Here is a 13,730-nt window from a genome sequence, read left to right as displayed (position 1 = left end):
CTATGAATGTGTTCCCTCTTCATTTCTGGCACCTGGAAATTTCCCTTTCTTACTTCACATGTAATGATGTAGTTTAGAAATTTGTCTTTTTTTCCCGTTAAGATTATATCAAACACTTCTCTACGTTTCTAGCAAGAGGAGGAGTTTCTGTATCTGTGCATCTTCACTGAAAGTCATAGGTGATTATCTTTACAGAGTTAACATAATTCAGAATGTTCCCTAAATCCTTATATTCATCTGTGCAGAAACTGACCTAATGTAGGTATTCAGGTGCATGCTATACATAAATTGCATTTTCCAGTAGTTACATACGCACAGCTACATGTATAACTATTTCCCATTTAACTGTTTAATCTTATATCTTCATAAATTATAAGCAAAGTGACATATCTAAGCATATTAAAATTTAAAAGTTGGAAGAGACAGAGTTCAAGAAGGCATAAAATATTAAGTGCATAGTTGTGAAATCATTTAATTGCTTAGGCAAGTGAAATTGATGATACTTCCATCTTATGCAATCTTTTCTCTACCTTAAATTTATTTTCTTAATATCCGAAGAGTTCTATCCAAATGTGAGCCATCTTTCAGCATGTTTAACTTACTGCTTTGCTGTACAGTTTTGAATTCTACTGTTAATAACTGTATCTTTGAGCTTAAATGTGATATCTGCAAAAAGAAAGTTAGAACACTAATTTATAAATATGGTAATCAAGTTTGACAATTTGTTTTTGGAAATACGAAAGTAAACTTGTATGACTCAAATAAAAGTTTCTCCACTCTATTATAGACAGGGAACATTTCCAGGAACAGAAATATGAATAAAAATTATCTAGTGCTTTAAGAACTATGCCCTGGGATAGATACTTTATAAATTTATAGATTTTTTTAAACTAAGACATTTCTTTTTATAGTTACTATAATGATTAAATATTTTAAGAAATGTAACCAGTTTTTATTTAACGTAAACTAGAATATTCTTTTGCTTTTGTGTGTGAAAACATGTTGCAACATTTCCCTAGTTCAAGGTGAAAGCAGCTGTTACTGGAATATTCACCTCTTTGGCTACTTAAATGAAGAAAACAAACTTAAAAAAAAATTATTACAAATTGTGTAAATTCTATCTAAGTTTAAATTATCAGACAGTTTTTTGTAATTCAGCCTTTCACTGCTTTTTAAATTCTATTTTTTGTTTAGTGTAAATAAGTTAATTGTTAAATTAACTCATTTAATGTAACAAGACCATTTTTGTTTAAATACTAAGACTCATGTAATTTTGAAATCTCACTTATCTGATTAAAATAAGCTGTACTTATGTAAAATTATTTTTATATTAAATTTAAAACTACATAACCACAAATATAATGTGTTCTAGGTATTACATAGCCAACTTTCAAGTTTACCCTTAAAACATTTATTAATAATAATTATTATTTTGATTTGAAATGGGCTATATATTAAAATCTAACATAACAATTGTAAAATAACTTTGAAGAAATATCAAAAAATAAAACATGTTTTGGTTAAGCCTCTATACACTGTTTAATTTTGAAAGTATCAGACCTACCTATGTATGTTGCATTTAAATGATGTTGACCTAAATTTTTTAAATTATCAAATCAAATATAATATTGATATTAAATTTTATAATTTAAGTACTTTCAGTACACTAGCTGAAACATTTCAAAATTGAGTACTTTAAAAAAATTGACTACTTTGGTATTTTACTGTAGTCCTTTTACAGCAAGATTATTTTTTAATTTCCTCAAGTTAATTTTAAAGATTCTGGGAAACTACAATGAAGAAATTAAGGCCTTGTAGAAAATTATCTTAAATTTTTAAACATTATACATATGTGTCATATTGGGCATTAACTTCTTTTCAGAATTAAATGGAAAAGTGTTCTCTAAAGCAAGCATTTTATGAGTAATTTAGTCTGTTTATAGAAGAATTTTAAGTTTGTTTTTATAGGGTCTGACTTTCTAATGTTTCCAAAATGAAAAGATATTTTTTTAGAGGACATAAAATAAAAAGTTGATTTTGTTTATGGTGGTCTGTTTCTAGGAACTCTAAACCCAAATCTCATTCAGCATATCAGTAGTATATATGAGCACATTAGCTGCCTGTAGCCTGGTCCAAATCTGAGCAAAACAGGTAACTTTAATTATCTGTTGGGCTCTTTTTAAATGTCACAGATTTCAGTCTCTGGATGTCTCACATTAAAAAGTACAAAAAAGAGTGGTATGTTTACCTTTGTCTTGTTCCTTTTGTTGCTTTTCCACCTGTGCAGTTAGAGTCCTGCCTGTGAGAGAAAAACTGAGTACCATCTGTAATGTTTTATTCAAATTTTATTTGTCTCTGTCTTATAGTTCACAGGATAATTTCTTTATGGTTTTCATTTAGTTAACTTAATTGAAAGCCACATAATGAAGTCAAATAAGTTAAAGTTATCGTTTTGTTGTTAATATCAAATGAGAAGAACAAATTTCTTACCTCACCCCTGGAGAATCCAGTTCTGCCTGTTAGCTGCGTTTTCTTTAGATTAAAGTAAGATTGTTTTCAGTGGAGCTAGTTGGTAACAGGAAGTCCTTGTTAAACTGCCTAGATGTACTTGGCACAGGCTCTGTAGTTCCAGTCCTATATTACATATAAAGTACATTACACAAAAGAGGGGGTTCGTAATTAAGCAAAGATTACTTTGTTTTCTTTAGGTATGAAAACTTGCTAAGTGTATGGAATTTGGAATAAACAGGAATGGAAAGAACCTTGGGTAAAGGCTTTTTGTTCAGTTTACTTTAAAATGATTTAATTCCATCTTATTTTAGGGAATTCCAAGAACTTAATTCAGAAAATTACCAAATTTCAGAACTACAACAGCCAGAAAAGAGTTCATGTCTTTAAACCTGCCACCTTATCTTTCTTTTTAGTATGCCTGCTATTTTTAAGTTTCTTTCATAGTTTTCCATATCAAAAACTAAAATTGTACAGCACTATATGTTATGCTATTTATTATATCAATATAACAATTCAAAATTAATTTTTACCAGAGTGAAATATTTGTAGGAAAAATCAGAAATAAAATTTCTCTCACACAACTAAATTTTCTTACATTCCCTTTTTCTCTGCCTGAGTTGTTATGATCTGAGGGTGAGAGGAGGGACATTGCTATAATATCTATCAAAATAACATCTGTATTTATTCTTTGGTTTAGTAGTCCTACTTCCTGGAGTCTTTTCCCAAAATAAGAAATAACATCTTCACACACTTTATTCCTCACAGCCCTCTTTGTAAAATCAAGACATTGGGAACAACCCGTGATGAAACATCTATATAATGAACATTTTGTTCATTAATAAAGAGTATAGTAATAAATAAGATTTCTTTATACTACTTCAGAGTAATTTTAGGATTTACTGTTTTTAAAAAAAGCATGGTGATGCACAAAAGTGAATCTAACTTTTGAGGAAGAACAGGAGGGTAGAGATACATGCACATAAACACCCCGTAACCAGCCAATAGCAGTGAATATCCATAGTGCCCAAATTGTGGTCTTTAAAATACCATTTCCCCCATGTACATGTTTATATTATTTAAAAAAAACAAAATCAGTGGGAGGATGAATTAAAAACTAATGAAACCGCTTATACTGTTGGTAGATGTGAATTGGTGCAGCCACTATGGAGAACAGTATGGAGGTTCCTCAAAAAACTAAAAATAGAGTTACCATATGGTCCAGCAATCCCACTTCTGGGCGTATAGCCAGAAAAGACCAAAAACTCTAATTCAAAAAGATATATGCACCCCCAATGTTCACAGCAGTACTATTTACAATAGCCATGACATGGAAGCAACCTAAATGTCCATCGACAGATAAATGGATAAAAAGATGTGGTATGTATATATATATATATATATATATATATATATATATATATATATATATATAAATAAATAATGGAATGTTATTAGGCCATAAAAAAATGAAATAATGCCATTTGCAGCAACATGGATGGACCATGGACCTACAGATCATCATACTAAGTGAAGTAAGTCAGAGAAAGACAAATATATGATATCACTTATATGTGGAATCTAAAAAAAAAATACAAATGAACTTATTTACAAAGCAGAAATAGACTCACAGACATAGAAAACAAACTTATGGTTGCCAAGGGGAAGGAGGGGAGGGATAAATTGGGAATTTGGGATTAATAGATACATACTACTATATATAAAATAGATAAAAAAAAAACAAGGACCTACTGTATAGCACAGGGGAGTATATTCAATATCTTGTAATAAACTATAATGGAAAAGAATCTGAAAAAGTATATATATGTACACATATATATGTATAACTGAATCACTGCTGTACACCTGAAACATTGTAAATCACTTACAATTAAAAATAGTATAATAATCAATAAAGAAAAAAAAAACTAATGAAAATGGTTACCTATAGGAGACTAGGAAGAATAGTGGAAAAGAGATAGGGAAAATATTTTTTTCTGATTTCATTTTGTTTTTATAGTTTGAATTTGGAACCATATAAGTGTTTTAAAAATTAGATCTTAACGTAAAGAATAAAACTATTTTTAAAAAACCAAAGCAGCCTGAAACAAATGAACCTAGTTATGTATCTAGATGGTGGCATAACGGCACAGAGAAGGATTACTTCAAATAATTTTAGAATCAGTATTTTGACTGCATCTCTTGTGGGATATGTCTTATAGACAAGAATAACCACAAAGGGATCTTAATGTGCATTAAGTAGTGTTATTTTTAGTAATAATGTTGGTTTTATTATGTTGAAACTCATAGGAGAGAGCAAATAGTTAATGATGGCGTTATTAGGAACTGTAGTTTTCAGCATAAGGAAAAAGAGATACAAATTAAGAAGCTAAGTAAAAACTTGGTAATATTTAATTTAAAATGGAAAAATCAGTATGACCTCATGACTTAATTTTTTCTTTCTTAAAAACTATATTTTTCCTAGCTCTGTCCACTGAAATGGTCTAGGAGCAATGGCAAGTCAATAATGATAAATGTCCAGAAGTGCCCAGATTGTGGTCTTTAAAATACCAGTTCATACTAAAAGGAACCAGGGCTCTTTAGGGAATTGGATGAGTTCAGGTCCGGACCATTGTTTCTTACAAAAAAGCAAAGAAGCTATCAAAGACTCTTGGAGTTGTACCAAAAGAAAACAGGAGCCAACACAAAAGGGACTCCCACTAACCAAAAACGGGTAACTTTGAGCCTCAAAAAGAACAGTAACTATAATAAGTTGAAACATCTAATATATTTTAAAAATCCATGAGTCCATAATGATATCTCCCACAAACCAAAGAAAGCAACTTGATCACCTTTGGAGGTTAATAGGACATCAGTTCATTATTATGAAAATTAGGAAATGAAGGCAAAGGATCAAATATTTATCTTGACTTTTCTCTGAATTGTACTTGAGTCACCAAGTAGTTAATGAAAACTTACTTTTTAGCAAAAATCCAGCTAGTTAGTGCAAATGGAATACAGAACTAAAAAAGTCATGATTTTATAGCCACTTATATGATAATGGTATTAAACACAGGTCATTAATGGTTGCTAAAACCATTAGATGAAAGTTTAATGGAAAACTTTTGGACAAATCAGGCTGACTGCAGCCTGAATCCATGGATCCATTTAACCATCACTGAAAGTGGTGCACTCAGATATTAAATGCCTCCTAAGTACTAGCAGCATCTATGAAATATGCTTGCCAAAATATTTCAACTTGAAAGCCATCCAGCCTGTATATTTAACTACTAGATACAGGAAATACAGGGTGTGTATGTTAAATGACTTCATAAGGAAGATATCAGCCAAATCCTAAACATGGGAGATTCTATAGAAAAATGACTTGTTTTGTTTTACAGATAGATGTCATGGGAGGAAAAGAAGTGTTGGTCATAGTGTTGCAGGAATGGGAGGTGTTGGCATCAGGAGTGATACCGATTCAAAAACAATTAAAAGAATAAATTGTAGTAATAGGTATCTGGTTTGGATCTGGATTTGGACATAGCACTTGTAAAAAGATATTGAGGAATATTAATTTTTTTAAGAACTTAGGTGTGATAGTGATATTGTAATATTTTTTAATTTTTAAATTATGGGGTGACGTGATATGACTGATGGGGGGAAGTGGAAGATACGTAGATGAGCAAGAATGGTACAAAACTGATAATTTTTAAAGATAGGTGATAGGGTTCATTAGATTTATTTTACTATGTACTTATTAAATAATATATATTTGCCTGAAACATATATCAAACCCTGACCAAGACAGTGTTTTATTCAACTTTTTGACCTCTGCCATCTGATAGGCAAATAGTGTTATTTTGTGGTAATTCCTTTTTTTTTTTTTTTTTTTTACGGTACGTGGGCCTCTCACTGTTGTGGCCTCTCCCATTGCGGAGCACAGGCTCCGGACGCGCAGGCTCAGCGGCCATGGCTCACGGGCCCTGCCGCTCCGCAGCATGTGGGGTCCTCCCGGACCGGGGCACGAACCCGCGTCCCCTGCATCGGCAGGCGGACTCTCAACCACTGCGCCACCAGGGAAGCCCCCTATTTTTTTTAAACTTATTTTGTTTTTTTCATTTGTTGTTCCTCAATTTGTTCCTAATTGAGTGGAAGGTTTTCTGTGCACAGTGCTATGCTAAGTAAATTAGATAAAAGTGGCCTCACTTCTCCAGTAAATTGCACATTTATGTGGACACACTCACACGGTGGAAATACAGGTGAGCTCAAATAATACAAGCTCTGAATGAATATTTGGATATTTAAAACATGATACAGATTGTATTTAAGAGGAAAGGACATGGGATAAGAGCCTTTACATCATGATGCAGTGTATTTTAAGAGAAGGATATAATTAATGTGAAAGTTGGAATTGATGGCTGAGTGCTGTGGAAACTAGTCCACTTCTTTTTCTATTTGTACTTTTTTTGTTGGCCTGTTGACCTATTGCTTGTTTTCTTGACAGTTCTCTTTACCTGATTTCCCTTTTATAGGCCAATTCTTACAGACTTACTTTAGCGGCAATAAAAAGGAAAAATGAAGAAATAAATTGTACACTACTCTCTAAAACCAGTATGTTCTGTAATGAGTAGGGTTAAAACTTTGGAATAAGAACATGGTCAAAACGTCTTTTAAGTGGCTGTCTGATTATATATTTGCTATAAAACTACTTATGTCTCTCTAGGTTGGCAAATAAACAAGATAAGGAAGGGGCTTTAGGAGAAGCTGATGTGATTGAATGCCTGTCTCTGGAAAAACTGGTCAATGAGCACAAGTGCTTATGTCAAATAGTAAGTTTTGGGGGTTCTTCTGCCCTATGAATTATGTTCGGTATAACTTAGTTTTTGTAAAGGTGATAAGCAACTGGGTAGGTAGCTAACAAAATAATTTATTAGTGTTTTTAAAAAAAATTTTTAACCTGTTCTCACTGTGTTTTAACAGTTCTCACTGTTCATTTGATATTATTTATTACAGTGATATTTGTTTTCTATTTGTTACTGACTTCTATAAGCTATCTTTCATGATTTCAAAGACTTTAGGTTTGCTTTTTGTTTAAGACATTGCTGACAGGACCTGTAAGCTATACAAACATGTCATGCTATAAATTTTATAAAATGGTAAAAGTATAAATACAAAATTTATACTTAGGGGAAGTTTATAATGAATTTTAAAAAATTATATCAGGAGAGTTATCATACAGTCTTGAGAAGATGGACTGAGGATTTAATCATTTATTCTGGTTTCAGAAAATGATTGTTAGGCTGTCAATCGTAAAAGATGGTTACTGGGAACTCCCCAGCAGTCCAGTGGTTAAGATTCCGCACTTTCATTGCCAAGGGTGCAGGTTTAATCTCTGGTTGGGGAACTATGATTCCACAAGCTGTGCGGTGCAGCAAAAAAAAAAAAAGGGCTTCCCCGGTGGCGCAGTGGTTGAGAGTCAGCCTGCCGATGCAGGGGACACGGAGTCGTGCCCCGGTCCGGGAAGATCCCACATGCCGCGGAGCGGCTGGGCCTGTAAGCCATGGCCGTTGAGCCTGTGCGTCCAGAGCCTGCGCTCTGCAACGGGAGAGACCACAACAGTGAGAGGCCCGCGTACCGCAAAAAATAAATAAATATATGTAAAAAAAAAAGATGCGTACTGCCATAAATTCCCTGGTATAACAAATTAAAACTTTCTGCGATTTTTAATAAGTAAGGGTATTTTTCTTCTGTAAGTTCAGTTTTGTCAGTGAGTTTGTTTAAAATTTAACTGTCAACTTTTTGTGTCATAATCGCTCTCAAAACTTACAGATATGATCCATAAAATATTTCCACTCCTACGTACATACTAATGTAGTGATCATTTCAAAGGTGTGTTTTGTAAGTTGAAGCAGGTGCTTCATATCATTAATTTAATGGGTTAATTAATTTTGATTCACCAGTAATTATATCTTAATGGTTTATCAATAAATTTTTGTAGAGATCTTTTAGTTTTAATCTTTAAGTCAAATAAATTGCTGTTTTTAAGGAACCTTGTTCAGCAGTCTTGGGATATGGAAAGAAAATTGACAAGTCCATTAAAAAAGGCCTTTATTGGCTGCTACATATCATTGCAAGAGACTTTGATGCCTTAAATGAGCGCATCCAAAAAGACACAGCAGAACAACGTGCTCTTGAGGAACAAGAGAACCGAGAGCGGGCTGAGAGAGTACGAAAATTACGAGAAGAAAGGTAAGTAGATTAATTTTGTAGCAGAGTGCATATGAAAAATCAAAAACACCACACTTTTATTAATAATTTTTTTAGTTTTGTCTATTTAGGTTCCTCTTTTTGTATGAAGGAAGATACTAGGTAAATTTTTTATTTCTGTAGACCTGCACAAGTTTGATTGATAGCACAATTGGCATCTAGTGGGAAGAGGCCGGGGATGCTGCTAAACATTCTGTGATGCACAGGACAGTTTCCCATAGCAAAGAATATGTCAGTAGACTGAGAAATCCTTCATTAGTCTCAGCAAAGATAGAAGGTAAGCAGTTAGTGGATCAGCCAGCTGAAGCAAAATCTGATCTTCAACACTTTTGTCTGAAAGTGGACTAAATTGCACTATCTCAGGTTTTAAAACATGCTTTTAAAATTATTTTAAAAATATGTTGCCTAAAGGGAAATTTAAAAAATAAGTTTAGCAAACTCTAAATTAAAAAAAAATGTTTATGTAAATTCTACCACAGAATCAGTTATAATAATGTTAATGCTAGAAGAAAGTACTCAGATTTGATTAGAAGTTGAATTTAGTTCTTAATCCCAAGATTTCTCTTTCTTTCGCCACTGACATGGCAGGGGAGGGAAGAAACAAAAAGATTTCTAAGTGAGCTCCTGTGAGATCCAAAGTGGTCTTCCATCTACCTAAGTAATATTGGCCTTCCATTTGCTTTAACAGTTGCAGCCTGGTAGGCAAGAACCCACTAACTGCCCTTGGTGAGGTGCTCCTTTATGCTGTCAAGGAAATCCTCTGATTACTGGTATCTTTCATTTAATTCAGAGATAGGACTTAAAGGAAAATATTTGGAGAGATAACTCTTCTGCCCTCAAGGGCTCAATAACATGAGCAGGTCAGTCATCTCAGTCTCTCTTGATAACAATATGAGGTTTTAGTTCCTATGAGAATCTTTATTTTCTATTCTAGTGTATATTTTCATGATATAAAGCTCAGTACAACCATTCATACAAATATGCCTTCCGTGTGTTTATAAAAATAAAATATATGGCCATACTTTTCTAAAGGCTTCTTTGCTTTTTCTCTGCTTAGAAAAAACAAAAAGAACAAAAAAATTGAGTTGGGTAAAAGAAATCTAATTAGTATTTTTTTTCAAGTTTTTACTTTTTCCATAAAGATATTCCAGGTCATGTTATGGCAGGCTTTTCTGGTACCCCATTCCCCTTTCCTCCTTTCTCCTAGCCATGCCACTTGTGGTCTGAGTCCTCTTCTGTTGAACAGAGACTGCATAATTAAATTTAGACAGGAGTAATTTTAAAAAAACTTTTTATTGTTAAATACAATCTAATAGGTTTGGATTTTTTGTTGGTTTGGATATTTTTGAAAAAACAGTAAAACAAGCTATTATTGGTATCTGAAAATAGTATATTAATACCAGATACCTGAAATTGCTTACTAATAAATGAGTAACATTAATGACTGTTGGGACTTCCCTGGTGGCGTAGTGGTTGAGAGTCCGCCTGCCAATGCAGGGGACACGGGTTCGAGCCCTGGCCCGGGAAGATCCCACATGCCACAGAGCAACTAAGCCCATGCACCACAACTGCTGAGCCTGTGTGCCACAACTACTGAAGCCCGCACGCCTAGAGCACGTGCTTAGCAAAAAGAGGGGCCACTGCAATGAGAAGCCCACACACTGCAATGAAGAGCGGCCCGTGCTCACCGCAACCAGAGAAAGCCTGCGCACAGCAACAAAGACCCAACGCAGCCAAAAATAAAAATAAATTAAAAAAAAAAATTAAAAAATAATGACTGTCCTGTAAGTATGTTTATATACAGAGTGCTTTCACATATATTACTTTACCTGAAATAACCCTATGAACTATGTATTTTATCCACATTTATGGGAAGGCAGAGGCTCAGGTATCCAGATAGATATCCAAGGTCACAGAAGTAGCAAATTGCAGATCTCTAAATTTTGGCTTCCTAGGTTCAGAATGAAAGTATATATCTTTCCATCATAGAACTTAATTAATAAGTGCCGTAGTAATGAACATTGACATTGTTATACTATTGTTATACAGTCTAGTTGCAGATCTACAATACTTATGTTTCTATCTTCAGCTGCTTCTTTTAGTAACTTATTACCTTCATCTATGGGGCAACATTAGCTTTAAATCACAGAGTAATAAAATTCTCAGTAGTAACTAATATAGAAATACTTATTTAATCTAAGTGATATAGGGCAGCTTATTTCTATAGCCTCTTCTACTTACGCAAAGCAACAGTTGTTATCTAGTTCATTTATGATATATAACTAGACACAGCTCTTAAGATGAAGGTTAACAACAGGACTTATTTATCTGGTTAACATCAGTGAAGAGGATAGCATTTGTTTGGGAGGGTAATTAATAAATTGATAAATATAAACCTTTGTTACATAGAAAAATAATTAATATGCATCACTGATGTTAAGAACTCAGTCATAGGGAATGTCATTTTGTCAGCATTTCTTTTTTTTTTTTTAAATTTCTTTCTCTCTCTCTCTCTCTCTCTCTCTCTCTCTCTTTCTTTCCTTTTGGCTGCGTTGGGTCTTCATTGCTGCGTGCAGCCTTTCTCTAGTTGTAGCCAGCGGGGTCTACTCTTCGTTGTGGTGCACGGGTTTCTCATTATGATGGCTTCTCTTTGTTGTGGAGCACAGGCTCTAGGCACGCAGGCTTCAGTAGTTGTGGCACCCAGGCTCAGTAGTTGTGGCTCGTGGGCTCTAGAGCGCAGGCTCAGTTGTTGTGGCGCACGGGCATAGTTGCTCTGCGTCATGTGGTATCTACCCGGACCAGGGATCGAACCCATGTCCCCAGCCTTGGCAGGCAGATTATTAACCACTGAACCACCAGGGAAGTCCTGTCAGCATTTCTTTCTTTTAAAATTCAAATGATTAATCTTTCCATGGGGATAGTGGCCTGTTACCTGCATAAAGATATCTGAAAATCTCTCAGTAATTCAAAACCATGTCCAGATGTTTAAATTACTGAACTCAATAGCCTTAAACCTATTGGAAATGTTCTTAAACATGGTTCAGCATTTTCTCATAAGGAATTCCGATTTTTTTCCCTCAAACAATAGAGAACAAAGAGAGCGAGAGCAGGCTGAACTCGATGGAACCAGTGGTCTGGCTGAGTTGGACCCAGAACCAATTATTGTTAATCCTTTCCAGCCGATAGCATCTGTAATCATTGAGGTATGGATGGTGGCAAATGTAATTTTTATGTCTTAAGTTATAAAGTTGGAAGTTCAGAAAGGAGGCAGGGAGATAGAAGTATTTCACCAGAGGTTGATTATTTGTAAAAGAAATTAAATGGGGGAGATGGGTTAAAGGTTTGCTGCTTTTTCTTCTTCAGATTTACCTTCTGATCTAGTATAAAAAGGGAAGATGACTTCAGAATTAACTGAGAATGAAAATAAAGATTGAATGTAGCAACTATCACAGTTACTGTTCTGATAAATTTTTTTTGTCACTTATTTCATATGATAATAGTATGTTTACTCATATTTACATTATCTTTATCCCTGTATTGCTATTACTATCCCTTTACAGTAATATTTAGATGCTTATGGTGCATTATAGTACATAAATGATTTTCTAGTTATTTTCCTAGGATACTTAATGTTTGAGACTATAATAAATTCTCTTTTATCTGAATATTATTTATTTTAATTTTAAATGTCAGAAGTTTTACCAAAATTAATGTGTAGATTTTAATCATGAAGAAGTTATGGGGTTTTATGTGTGCGTGTGTGTGTGTGTGTGTGTGTGTGTGTGTGTGTCCGTGTCTGTCTCTCTGTCTTTGTTTTCATTTGCTACTGGTGTTTGGAGTTTGCACTGGCCCTGCTTTAATCACCTTCAGCAGCTATACCTCCTCAGTGGCAGAGCTTCCTAAATCTCCTCTCCGTTCCCTCAGAGCTTAATGTGGCAGGTGGCTTGCTGGACCTGCCTGTATGTTCTCTATTCCTCTTCCCTGTCACTGCCTCCTTCCACACAGGTACTCATCCGGAAAGGTGGATGATTATTTCTTCCTTGGGGCTGCTGCTGAGGAGGGAGGCAGCTCCACAGGTAAGAAGATGAGTGTAGAGTTTTTGGTGTTGCTTTGTGTTTGCCAAATAGTTGGTAATATGAGATATTTCGTCTGAAGTTAGTTAGATACTAGAAGGTTAGCTGTATTTAATCTTTTTATTAACCCCATTGCATTTACCTTAAGCGTGTGCTTTTCTAAGTATAGTAAAGCAGTCTTAATAACTTGAGCTATTGTTTTGTGTCCATACTATTAAATATTGTGTTTGTCAAGTTTTATATTCTTTTAAAAATATTGGTAGAGGAAAAGAAAATCAAGTTTGGTTTTTTACTTTGAAACATTTATTTACTATATATTTGTAATAAAGCTCACCTTATAAATAATGACCAATTATTTTATAGTACCATGGTTGTAAATTACTTAGAAGGCCTTAGCACTTCTACCAACATTGTATTTTTCACGATATAAAGATATGAACAATACTGGTATACAGCACAGAATATCTTATATTGAAGTCCCTGAATTAATTAGTGGCATGGGGAAAGTACAGTTATTATGCTTTTAAAATACAGTAATTTTAAGAAGATCATCAGTAAAGGAATGAAATAAATGAAAATAAATTATCCATAGTCTCTCTTTTTCACCAGGCAAATTTTCTTTTCTTCCCCGTAAAACTTCTCCTTTAAAATATTACCTTACATTCATTCCTTTGATTTTATCACAGACAATAAAAATGGTGAGATATTGGTTCCAGAATAGACAAACAGATCAATGAAACAATAGTAACAAACCAAATTATATATAAGCATTTAGTGTAAGATAAATGTGGCATTTCAAATCTGGGAGAAAAGGATATTGGGACAACTGAACAGTCATTTGGAAAAAAGTAAAATTATTGAACACTGTATACCAAATTA

The 13,730-nt window shown here is 33.8% G+C and overlaps 1 protein-coding gene across 4 annotated transcripts in view; it reads left to right on the top strand.

Annotated features, from left to right (window-relative positions):
- The window catches only part of ARL13B (ADP ribosylation factor like GTPase 13B), a 74,119-nt gene that overhangs the window by 44,678 nt on the left and 15,711 nt on the right, over positions 1-13,730 (top strand). For all 4 annotated transcript variants that reach the window (XM_032630056.1, XM_032630057.1, XM_032630059.1 and 1 more), the window contains 3 exons: positions 7,235-7,340; positions 8,558-8,760; positions 11,867-11,981. In XM_032630056.1, the coding sequence (XP_032485947.1) occupies positions 7,235-7,340; positions 8,558-8,760; positions 11,867-11,981 (424 nt within the window). The remainder of the gene's footprint in view (positions 1-7,234; positions 7,341-8,557; positions 8,761-11,866; positions 11,982-13,730) is intronic.

The sequence above is a fragment of the Phocoena sinus genome, chromosome 4 (assembly GCF_008692025.1).
Source record: "Phocoena sinus isolate mPhoSin1 chromosome 4, mPhoSin1.pri, whole genome shotgun sequence".
NCBI lineage: Eukaryota > Metazoa > Chordata > Mammalia > Artiodactyla > Phocoenidae > Phocoena > Phocoena sinus.
This window is presented reverse-complemented; position numbering and strand designations above follow the sequence as displayed.